Source organism: Colletotrichum chrysophilum (assembly GCF_026319265.1).
Source record: "Colletotrichum chrysophilum strain AFK26 chromosome Unknown scaffold_93, whole genome shotgun sequence".
NCBI lineage: Eukaryota > Fungi > Ascomycota > Sordariomycetes > Glomerellales > Glomerellaceae > Colletotrichum > Colletotrichum chrysophilum.
The window spans coordinates 39,493-51,614 of NW_026517380.1; the positions used below are offsets into that span (position 1 = coordinate 39,493).

A 12,122-nucleotide genomic window follows, 5' to 3' on the forward strand; every position below is an offset into this window, starting at 1 on the left:
CCATGTAAGGACTGTGTCCCACCAGCCAGCCTCAAGTGGAAACGCTGCCTTCAACGGCCCGGCCCGAGCGAGGAGTAATGGCTTAAGGTGGGAGAAAGGGATTCGTAGAGCTGCCAAGGGATTGTGTCGTTTTATAGAAACCTCTTTTTTTTCCCTTTTTTTTTTTTTTTTTTTTTTTTTTTTTTTGGCTGCGGATAAATCTTTCACGGTTTCCACCTTGCGATATTTGCGAAAGTTGCGACGGTGGTGCTACGGCCCCATTCTTGAACTAGCTCATTCGAGGTCACCAACATCGACAATCTCAGACTTACTGGGACAAAATCAACGTGCGTAATACGACTTCCCCAGATTGCACACAACCTTCATGCTGACCACACTTGGGTCAGGGTACAATACCAATTCCACCTGCTGCTGGTGTTGCGTTGTGGCGCTTCAGCTGACCTGAGACCTCGGACTGGCAACAGTAAGATGAGCGATTCGGACAAGCGACTGGCTACTGAGTATCCGTTCTCATCATGATCCTTTCGCTTCTGGACCACGGCAGTGCGTTTGGAGCCCACTGCTTTCCGAAATCCTTCCCCTCAAGCTTGACAACCAGCCTGGAATAACCCGTCGATCTCTCGGAGCAGATCCTAGCTAGCTGTACCCCGTACACTTATGGAAAATTGTCATTTAGCGGTGCATGGAATACGGCTCCTTTTGGATTCACGTCGGCAGCCTGCCTCTCGAGCGGTATGGCAGAATGCGGGGCATGGGGTTCGGAATTCCCAGCTGGGTGTCACAACTGGTCTGTCAGACACCAACGTCGAATATGAGGGTGATCATTGACAAATCCTTGCAGATCCTACGATCAAATTGGCGTGTTGGTGCAGTCAATATCACAGTTGGGAGCGGCCGGGAGGCAGGCTGGAAGCAGGCTGCGGCTTGGCTGTTGGGGGCCGTCAGCAGAACGGCTTGGCTCCAGACTCAGCTGCACAGCGATGGACTCCTGTTGGTTGGCGAGGACATGGAGAGAGAAAGTAGAGAGTAGACCTAGTAGCCTATTGTTCCACTTTTGTCTGGGATTCCTCGCCGTCTCCCGACTTCTTTCACTTCTACTTTCTTCCTACCCACCGAACAAGCTCAGACGTTGAATCGCCGTTAGAGCGTAGTCGACAGGTCGAATTGTCTCCTTCAAGCTTGTTGCAACTGGTATCACGAATACGATGCTGAAGACGATATTCGGTACTGTTCTTATCGCGTCGACCTCCTTGGTCTCCGGGCACAAGAACTGGAACCAGTGTTACTACGACAAAGACGCCGTCGCTCCTCCTGAGCTCCTGCCATGCCAAAACGAGACGGATGTTGGTCCAAATGATTACACCTGGTGCTGCTTTGCCGGCCATAATTGCTTGGACCATAACAGCTGCTGGGACCCAGACACAACCAACACATACCAGTATGGCTGTAACGACGAAACGTATTCTCATCCGAGCTGCCCGCCCAAGGGTGATTTAGATCGAGGTAAGTTGCATCCAGTCACACTGCATTGGGCTTGATAATCAATTGACGGTGGACTCTAGGCAAGTCTCCGTGGATTGGCCTCGTCTTGTGCAAAGACAAGGACAGGGAAAGCAAAGACCAACCTTGGGTCTGCAATCACCCGGACACCTGCGGCAAAAACTGTCCCCTCGAGCCGGGCAACGCCGACGCTACAATGTCCGTTTGGCCTTTTACGATGATCCCTCTGCCGCGTCTGAACAACCAATGCGGAGACCTAGGCAAACTGGTCACTGCGACTTTCGCCCCCGATCCGATTCCCAGCAAGGGATCCGTACCTGATGAAGCGACCGACATAGGCTCGAAGCCTCAGGCAACTAGAGTTCCTATCAAAGGCTCCGATGATGGTGGATTGAGCACAGGCGCCATTGCAGGTATCGCAGTCGGGGCAGCGGTGGGCGTTATTGCTATTCTGGTAGGCGTCTTCTTCATGTGGCGGCGACGCCGTGCGCAGAAGACCCAGACCCCGGCACCAGCACCGGCACCGGCCCCAGCACCAGCGCAGTATCCCCAGTCCTCTCCGGCCCCTCAGTATCACTCACCGGGAATGCCATCTTCACCTGATCCTTATCCTGGTTACGACAAGCACAACATCGTGTATCCCAACTCGCCCTCGACTTTCTCGGACGGGACGGGCATCCAGCGGCCTGTGTCAGACATGAGCATGAGCACCGTCTCTCCGACGCCCATGGGATCTCCACGGCCTCATCCTTCGCAGTATTATCAGCAGGGAGCCCACCCGTCTCAGGGACCCTATGGACATAGTTCTCACGCAGAGCTCTCGCATGACGCAAGAGCGGTGTACGAGATGCCCGAGATTCGGGAGAAGCCTGACAGATCTGAGCTACCGTGAAGGGAGTCATTCGAAGAGTGATAACGCAAAGTGGCGGTAGGGAAGAATGTCTACGCTTTGTGTCCGGGTGGTTTCCCGGGGGCTGCTGCTTCTTTTGTTCGGTTGGGACATTTTAATCAGACGCGTGTCGTCGTTTACTTACCTTTACGAAGATGGTCTGATGACCGACATCCATGGGCGTACAATGTTGACTGGCCACTTTAAGCAAACAAGACCTAAAAATAAATATACTGCTTTCTTCAAAATTACCGAATGTGTTTATGAGAGGGCGATATGCTTACTCTTCGCAGTAACATACCCACTAATTCGGTTTGACTGGCTCGCGGTATCTCGAAGCGAGGGGCGCAGCAGCATTTCCGCCAATGCATCTGCTATCCGCATCGCGGGGTACGCAGGCTATGAAAAGTAACAAATCAGCAATGATTAACCCCACGATGCCCCGCGTTCATCTCCGGAATACCCCAACTTTGAGGAAAGATCATTCCCCGGCCTTGATCGCCCGGTTAAATCCTGCGGGGTTGTCCTGCGCATGTGGAGGGAATCATGGTAGTACTCAGAAAGGAGCCAGTGCTTGAGGCCGTTGGGGTTGAATCCATAGGCAAGTGAGGAGCCATCGGATTCCACTGCTGCAAGTGCAAATAGCAAACGTCAGAAGAGACGTCTCCTTTGAGTGTTATTGGAAGTGGATGCTAGTGGTAACTCACTTTAAGCTTATAAGTAATTGGGGAGACTAATGTCTTTCGCTTATTACCATGTAATAATGTTTGTTCAGACTTCATCGGCTTCGTTCAATCAAGATGTACTTCTCAAAACTAGCCCTCATCTTTGTGACAGCCGTCGCATCGGCATCAGGGTATGATGTGCCGCCTCGCCCGAGCATTGTCCCGTTTCCGAAGGCTCCCGGCCGAGCGTTGCCCGTCAGCCCAGCAAGAGACCCCGCCAAAGTCTGCATCGTCTGCCCCAAAGCCGGAGGCGATTCAGCTGCTGCGATTCTCAAGGCCGCGCACGACTGCAACGATGGCGGTACCGTCGTCTTCATGCCCAATGCGGCGTACACCATATCCAGCCGTGTCGACTTGACATTCTTGAAGCACATCGACTTTGCAATCCTTGGAACCATTGTTTTCAATGATGACGTTGAGTACTGGCAAACGAACACGTTTGCGTACCGTTACCAGAATGTGAACCTCATGTGGCGGTTTGGCGGTGAAGATGTCAACATCTATGGGCTTGGACAGGGAACTATCGACGGTAAGGAGGAGGTTCCATGCAGATATGGAACCCCACGGCTAAGAAGTAGCAGGTCTCGGACAAACATGGTGGAATGCTCTTGCTGGCAACTCAACCGTCGTCAGACCTCTGCTCCTTGGCACAGATGGCCTGAAGGGCGGGTCAATCACGGGTCTCAAGATGATCAACTCTCCCAACTGGTTCAACATCATTGCTAACTCTTCCGACATCTTGATCTCTGACATGGACCTGTCGGTTGTCGTAACAAACGTTACATCTCCCGCAAAGGTTAGCCTTTCTTCCTCCGGCGGAAAAGGGGCACCGTCCGCTAATGCTATTTCCAGAACACCGACGGTTGGGATACCTATCGCAGTGATAACATTGTCATTCAGAACTCTATAATCGACAATACCGATGGTAAGTGCCTAGCAACCCGATCGAATTTCTAACCTAACGTTTTGTAGACTGTGTATCGTTCAAACCCAACTCCACCGAGGTCCTTGTGCAGGGTCTGATTTGTAATGGGTCGCATGGCATCTCCGTTGGCAGCCTCGGTCAGTATCAAGGGCAAGTCGACATCATTGAGGATATATACATCTACAACATCTCCATGTCAAACGCGTCGGATGGTGCCCGCATCAAGATCTGGCCCGGCGTCCCGCCTAATACCACTGGGTCTGAGGCAGGAGGCGGCCTTGGCCATGTCAGGAACGTCACTTACGAGAAATACCACAATGTCAACAACGATTGTGAGTACATCCTGCTGCTATGGAAAGCATGAAACCCATATTAACGATTGTGACAGGGGCTATTCAACTGACCCAATGTTATTTTGCCGCAAGCGACGAAGCCTGCCAACAGTACCCAGTAAGCGAACAGAATTGCCCTGCTGGTGGGATCGATGTGCTAACGATAGTTTTAGGCCACCCTTGTCATTGAAGACATCTTGTTCAAAGACTTCACGGGGACCACATCGAAGAAGAACGATCCCCGGGTGGGCTCGCTCATCTGCAGTGATCCTTCAGTAAGTGCCCCTACATGATTGATGGCAGAACAAATCTAACCGTGTGAAGGTTTGCAAGAATATTCAGGCTCACAACGTCAACGTCTCACCTCCAAGCGGCAAGGACCCGAAGTGGACGTGCACCAACATGGATAACTCACTTCTGGACATTGATTGCATCTGAAGCCCCGTTGCATAACAGCATAGAATCTCAAACATCGCGTAGATGATTTTAATGAGTTGCAACCTGCATTCACCCGCCTACGTATTTCCCATCTTCTACATTTTGCAGGGACAAGGCTCTCTCGGAATTCGGCTTCCATCTCACCATCCATCTCGGTGCAATGTTCGTTGGTGGCTGAGACCAAGCCGGATCAGCCTGTACGCCAAGAAAATGGCTGCATGTGCTGAGCCAGAGCGAAATGACCGCCGAGCCTCTTGGCCAGCTCGTGGAGGCTTGTTTGTCAATCACAAGCAGAGGAGGAAGAGCCTTCTCTTGCTCTTGTCCAAAACTCCGTACTGAAGATCTGTGTTTTTCACCTTCACTGATGATGGTCGTTGAGTGCATCCATAAAAGTGAAAGCGACGGAGGCTTCTGGGTCATGTTGTGTTGTCCAAATTTCGACGTAAATCGACCGGTGATCAACCAGAAGCACATGATTCTCTTGAAAAAGAATTGCTGTCGCATGTAAAGTGTGAAAAACTTGACGTCGTACTCGGCAGGGGCAGATCATAGCTTTGAAGTTGGAGGAGGCAGGTGGAAGCAGCCAAGACGGTTAAATTGGCGGCCGAAGGATTAGAGGCTCTTCTTCAGCTTCACTACGAATATTAAACCAGAGGAAACTGGCAAAAATATCTCTATTTTGAAAAGCAAACTGAATGATTGCTGTCTAGCTACTGGGAGCCTGTAGCGATCAGGCTGCTGACGCGTGTGCCCGGCCCCCCTCGTCTTGGTATCTGGCGTTTTTCTGGTTGGAGGAATTTCTCCCCCGAACTCGGGCGAAGTGCAGCTACTTGTCACCTTTTATCGTGCGATGGATCGAACGAAAAAGTCCATTGGGGCGCCAACATCCCAGACGCGCCCTACTTGCTCCCAAACAAATGCGGCGTTGAGTAGGCACGCATCCATGCGCCCGCAGATGCCCAAGAGCGACCGAGATTCATCGCCTCTGGGCCTTGCACTACCCCAGAACCCCAGACTGTGCCGCAATAGGGTGGGGAGTAAACATTCCACGGGGAAGGATCTGGGGTTGGTATAATATCCCCAGACGCCTCGCCGGTCACGGACGGGGTTGGTGTCCCCATCTCTCGATCTAACTTTCACTGACTCTCTCATCTAGCTAATTGTCTACGATTGAAGACGTCAAGATGGCGATGTCAGGGAGAGTTTACAGTTGGTAGGTTCAATGTCGCAGCTGCGATCCGATAGCGTGGGCTGATATATGTGCTGCAGGTACTCCGCCCTTTTGGCGGCAATGTGTATGGTGCTCTACGGCTTTGACGCCTCCGTGTTCAATTCCGTGCAGGCATCAGACAATTGGCTGGCTTACTTCGATCTCGATAAGGTACACATCCTAGGATAACGATGATATGCATGATGACTAGAGGCTGAGACACAGTTTAGGACGAAGACACGCAGCTCATTGGACTCATCAATACGGCATACACTATTGGAGCTATCGTAGCTGGTTTCTTCATTGGCGGGCCTCTGGTAAGAACACAACACACTTGAAGGTAACTCTCAAAGTACGTCTGACACCTTTGACAGGCTGACTTTGCTGGACGCCGGGTTGGAATGGGTGCCGGCTGCCTCGTCACCATCATCGCCGCGTTTATGCAAGCTTTTGCGCCACGACATAACCTTGGAGTCTTCATCGCTGGACGTGTCATCATTGGTCTTGGGCAGGGGATGGCCTTGAGTGAGTTGTCACGACTCGACTTTGCAGTTGGAGAAATCCTGCTAATCGCGAGTAGCGGCTGGTCCCGTGTACATCAACGAGATTACTCCGGCTGAGATCAGAGGTGTTGTCATGACATTTTGGCAGCTGAACTTCAGCGTCGGGTAAGGAGGACTCCATCGTCGTCAAGAATGAATCATAACAGGAAGGCTGATTATTTGCAGATCGTTCATTGCATACTGGATCAATTACGCATGCTCTCTCCGCAGGGAGGAACTTGGAGACTGGGATTGGCGAATGGTCGTCCTCTTCCAGATTCTTGTCCCGACTATTGTTTGCACCCTTCTGTGGACAATCCCTGAGTCCCCCAGATGGTACATCCAGAAGAATAAGCCCGAGAAAGCCCACAAGGCCATCTGCTCTCTCCGAAACAGCCAAGAAGAAGCCGAGCAGGAGCTCCTCACTATCAGAGAGGCTATTGAATACGAGAAGGAGGCTATCAGCACGAACTACACCGCCCTCTTCAAGGACCCTTCCGTCCGAAAACGCCTGTTCTTGACTATGATCCTCAACGTTGGACAGCAACTTACAGGCCAAGGTACTCTCCCCACCCTCTCACCTACTGCCCTGTTCCTGACATGAATCTTCCTAGGCACCCTCAACAACTACTCTACCGCAATCTACCGGAAGGTTTGGCCCGATACCAGAACAATCAACCTCATTAACGCACTCAATGGAACTTTCGGTATCCTATTCACACTTAATGCGATGTGGACTGCAGATCGGTACGGCCGCCGATGGCTGTTCATGGTTGGTGCCGTCGGTATGGGTCTGTGCATGCTCCTGGTCCCAGTTGTCAGCTTGGCTACCCCAGAACTTGAGGGAGGTGTCAAGTCGCAATCAGTCGGCATTGCAATTGTATTCCTCCTTTTCTTGTTTGCATTCTTCTACAAGCCCAGGTAAGCTTTGCTTCCGTTACACCCTTATCAACTACCTTGATTGTGATGCTCACGCTTCTTAGTTGGGGTGCAACTGTCTGGATCTACACTGCCGAGGTCTTCTCCATGAACATCAGAGCTCAAGCTGTCGGAATGTGCTCTCAGTCCCAAAACGTCGCCAACACAATTTTCCAACAATTCTTCCCCACATTTCTGAAGAACACCGGACTCAAGTGTCTCTTCTTCTTCATGGCGGTTAACTTCTTGCTGGTCGCATACGTCTGGTTCTTCATCCCTGAAACCAAGAAGGTGCCCTTGGAAGAGATCGACGTTCTTTTCGGTGGCGCCAACCATGTTGAGAAGGGTAGCCAGCTGGTCAGCCTCGGTCCCGAGACAACAACCAAGGATGCCGCTATTGGAGAGCAAACTTTAGGGAAGAAGCAGGACGGTGAAACCCGGCAAGTCTAGGACGAAACCTATCGGATCGCTCCATGGGTGGAAAACATTTCGGTTGCCGGATGAATCTCGCTCGATTGGGATGAACGAAGCTTCATCCGAGGATAAGCTTAAACATCATTATTTTAACTCTTAATAACGTTAAGAATTGAGTTGCCTACGCCACGAAGCTTGGTTCTGCAGCTTAACAACCGGCTAGGATGTGTGGGGCATGCTCTACCCGATGCACTATGCAGGGAATCTAGTCAGTAGAACGAACTATTGTTCAATTTTCAAATTCGTAACATGGGACACCAGAATTCCAGAAGAACGCGACACCAACAACATAAAGAGGAAACACATCCTCAAGTACTAGGCGGCCATTGGCGGGTCAGCTAATGACAGTTCGCAACCTAATACACAAACAGCTGACGAGAAGAGACTGAGCTTCAGCGGGTGCGGGGTAAATGCGGGGTCAATCTCGCGGCCATTGCCCCATTCCGTCCAGATGAGGTAACGAAACCCGCAAAGTTCCCTTCACATCTCAGTGTCCCCAAATTTCCAGCAGTCATTCGATCCGAAGATATTGCGCTCAGCAGGCGAACATCACCAAGCTGGTGAATTTCCGTGTGGATAATCTGAGACCTTTCTTGTTCAGAGGATCACCTCATCGTGGGGATGCCTGAGCATGAGGCAGGAAATCTAACGTGGACCAGCTCATTACCATCACTTTTCGACGTCTACAAGTCTACATCTGGGGGACAAGTTGCCCGGGAAGCCGAGGATGAGTATGTTTGATCCATAGTGTTGAGACATTGTCGCATATCTTTTCAGCTAATACTGCTCACTCACAGCCGCCGCGCATCAGACCATTCGGCGTCTGTCCCGATCGCTCTCAGTCAGCACGGAATCGGGCGACCTTTCGAGGATAAAGAAAAGTCTAGGCTGTTTATGCACTATATAAATGATCTTTCCATGTGGGTAAGACTAGACTTCTCTCGTCTGTCAGGAAGGCTTGGCTCATCATCATCTAGGTCGATGTTTGCGACGTCAAAAGACATTTCGGTACAGAAGTCCCCAAGAGAGCTTGCCATTCGCCCTTGTTAGCCTACTCGATCATTGCCCTCGCATCTCGAAGTCTCTGCTCTATAGCAGGAACAGACGACTCAAAACCATCGACGTACTACAGCCATGCCCTTCAGTATCTCATCCCAATTTTGGACAGCTCATTTGAAGCATTGAACGAAGAAGTGCTAGCCGCGATTGTCATCCTCAGGCAGTACGAAGAGATGACAGGTAAGGCTCTGATATCCGTCACAAAATTGCACTTGTCTAATCCGATGTAGATTCTGACTTCGGTGTCCACCTTTCTGGCAGCTCAAAACTATTGAATTCCATGTTCAGCTTGGCAAGCAAAGGAGGTTTGGGAGAGGCAGCAAGTTGGATCGTCCTTCGACAAGATTATTGGGTGGCGCTTGTCAAGTCACAGCCCATGAGCATCAACTTGGATAGCTACAAAGGCTCGAGCTCATTTGTTCGAACTGAACCAGAATGCTTGGCCAACCGTGCCGTCTTTCTTTGCGCACAAGCCATCGCCTACGCCTTTCAACCAGCGGCAATCAGGGACCTCGATAGGTGGAATAAGCTGAATCAGGAGCTAGGGCACTGGTTGATCTCTAATCCATGGCACGCGGATCCCCTCTGGGTTGAACCGCCGCATACCAACAGCGCTAACGGCTCCGCGTTCCCCACAATCTGGATGACACATCCCGCTCACGGTAGGTTGAGGTACTTTGAAACCTTTGGGGTTTTCATGGCTGACGTATGAAGTGGTTGGATATCAACACTACAGCTTGGCACGGATGGTCCTGCACATCTTCAACCCTTATTTGAGCAAGCCGAGTCTTGACACTTTCAAGAAGAGAAGGGAGTCGGAGGTGAGCTCATTGATGGAATCGTGGCGTAATTTTGGTAGCTAATGGTCGGACTATAGAAAGCTGTTCTCGACAACTTTCGAGTACTGCTGGGGCTTGCTATGAGCAACCCTTCTGTTGTCAACGCAGGGTTCACTGCATCGCATACCTTGAGGGCCTGTGAGTTATTCTGTGTAGTCTCATGCAGCAGTCAAACTAACGTTTCCAGGTGGTGTCTATCTCACCGACCCCAAAGAACAGCAGGAAAGCCTGGAATTCCTCAGGAAGACTCATCTAAGAACCGGGTGGTTGACGAAGGATCTCATCGAGCAGTTGACAGTCCAGTGGTCTCAGGATGGTAGCAGCAGTGCCTTTGGTCATCTTTTCTCAGAAAAGACGTGACAATCTCTCGTCGTTTTATCTACTACTCGAAAGGTGTTAGACCTTTCATCATCTTCATAAGTACTTGAAAAAAAGCCCATAAACAGGTATAGATACCTGTCAAGCCGCTTTTAACGCAAAGCTCATTTGTGTGACGAATATTGGCAGGAGATTGCCGGAGAAAGTCTTTGTGTCCTCCCGGCCATTCAATAAATTGGCTAAGAAATCTGTTCTATTCTATTTTGCGAAAACTTCTACAACTTGCCCTGCTTCTCAATGCGACGACCAGTCTCATCAAAGTACAGCTTCTTTCCAGTCAACAGAGCCTCTTGCAAGTAGGAGCCAATCTGAACAGCCTGCACAGCCCCAGTCAGCTTCAATGGAAGCGGGGTGTTGTCGAGGGCAGCTGCTGTGAACTCGTTCGCCTCCTGTGATTATGATTAGCCTACTACTGATGGGTAATGAAGTACGGCGAGACACTTACGGCAACAAATGCGTACTCAAATCTACCGTAGTAGTGAGCAGGGACCTCTCTTGTGATACCCTGGGGGCCATAGATGTTGACAAAGTTGGACTGGGGGTTGCCGTTGACTGTGAGCTTGCCGGCAGTACCAATGAACTCCGTAGTGTCTTCCTGACCATGGGCCATCATGCGGGAGTTGTAGAAGTAGGCGATCTTGCCGCCCCAAAACTCGACGATGCCGACGGCGTTGTCACAGTCACCATGCTCCGCCAGCTCAGGGGAGACTGCAGTGATACCCGAGGCTGACACCGACTTCACCACTGAATCGTCACCGAAGAACCACATTGCCAGGTCAATGTCGTGTACTGAAGACATGTGTCAGTATTGCAATATCATTCGGGTCACAGGTCTGCTTACCACTCATGTCAACAAAGCAGCCACCATTGAGAGCGGCGTACTGGACGAAGAAACCGCTGGGGTCATGCTTGTCGCAAGTCTGCGACCTGATAATTGAAGGCCTTCCAATCAAACCAGCCTGGGTCTTCTCGAAAGCATCCCTGTAGGATGCATCGAAGCGGCGGGAGAAGCCGCACATGACCTTGAGGTGAGGCTTCTGTTGAGCAGCCTTCACCAGCTCCATGGACTTCTCAATGCTGAGAGAAATGGGCTTCTCGCAAAGGACGTGAAGGTTCTTCTCGACAGCCTTGAGGGCCTGCTCGGCGTGGACCTTGGTGACGGTCGCGATGACGACGGCCTGAAGCCCCTGATGCTTGATCATCTGGTCATAGTCGGTGTAGAGAGTTACACCGTAGGGCTCCAGGTTCTCTCTTGCCCAAGCCAACTCAGTCTGATCCGGTGTGAAGGCCGCGACGAGTTCCGCGCGGGGGGTACGGTGGAGGAAATTGACAGCATGACGCTTGCCCATACGGCCAAGGCCAGAGGCAGCGATCTTGAGCCTTTGCACCATTATGATAGTCGTGATATGAAAGGGTAATGTTCGTCCTTGCTGTCTGGGCAGTCGTCTCAAGGGTTACCAAAGAGTGTACCGGTAAAGACGAGAAGCTGTGGGTTGCGACTTGATGAGGGACAGTCGAACGAGACGAACTATCGTCGTCTTATATACAAGATGTCAGGAATCGCATGCACGAAGATGGAGCAAATACGGTTGTATCTACACAATACTCCGCGCGAGGTTTAACCCTTTACCCCAAGATCAGTAGTCCGGGGAAGTGCGGGATTCGGAAACTCATAGCGCAAGATGCCATGGTTGGAGGCTGAAGCTGTTGCATATGGCTGCGACCAACATCACTCTACAGGCCAATCATAAACAATCGCTGTCTCGTTGAAGCCGAAAATCGCGGAAAATGTTGCCTAGAATGTCAGACACAGAGAGCCGGACACGTCTCCGTGACGATCCCGACTGCGGGGAAGTGGAGTCCGGTTGGCGGCCGAGTCATGTGGGGGTCTCT

The 12,122-nt window shown here is 51.2% G+C and overlaps 3 protein-coding genes across 3 annotated transcripts; 2 read left to right on the forward strand and 1 right to left on the reverse strand.

Moving 5' to 3' along the window:
* Positions 1 to 3,189: 3,189 nt before the first annotated feature.
* On the forward strand, positions 3,190 to 4,809 carry COL26b_009547 (uncharacterized protein; the record flags this gene model as incomplete). The annotated part of the gene is made up of 6 exons (XM_053182273.1): positions 3,190 to 3,643; positions 3,696 to 3,910; positions 3,967 to 4,039; positions 4,087 to 4,371; positions 4,564 to 4,646; positions 4,714 to 4,809. 6 exons carry the CDS (start codon positions 3,190 to 3,192, stop codon positions 4,807 to 4,809), a joined length of 1,206 nt encoding a protein of 401 aa, XP_053033756.1.
* A 1,184-nt stretch (positions 4,810 to 5,993) lies between these two features.
* Positions 5,994 to 7,929, forward strand: COL26b_009548 (uncharacterized protein; the record flags this gene model as incomplete). The annotated part of the gene is made up of 8 exons (XM_053182274.1): positions 5,994 to 6,022; positions 6,079 to 6,190; positions 6,250 to 6,336; positions 6,394 to 6,544; positions 6,600 to 6,687; positions 6,748 to 7,121; positions 7,176 to 7,482; positions 7,545 to 7,929. 8 exons carry the CDS (start codon positions 5,994 to 5,996, stop codon positions 7,927 to 7,929), a joined length of 1,533 nt encoding a protein of 510 aa, XP_053033757.1.
* Positions 7,930 to 10,444: 2,515 nt separating this feature from the next.
* Positions 10,445 to 11,620, reverse strand: COL26b_009549 (uncharacterized protein; the record flags this gene model as incomplete). The annotated part of the gene is made up of 3 exons (XM_053182275.1): positions 10,445 to 10,618; positions 10,675 to 11,018; positions 11,071 to 11,620. The coding sequence occupies 3 exons, from the start codon at positions 11,618 to 11,620 to the stop codon at positions 10,445 to 10,447; spliced, it is 1,068 nt and encodes a 355-aa protein (XP_053033758.1).
* Between the last annotated feature and the right edge of the window lie 502 nt (positions 11,621 to 12,122).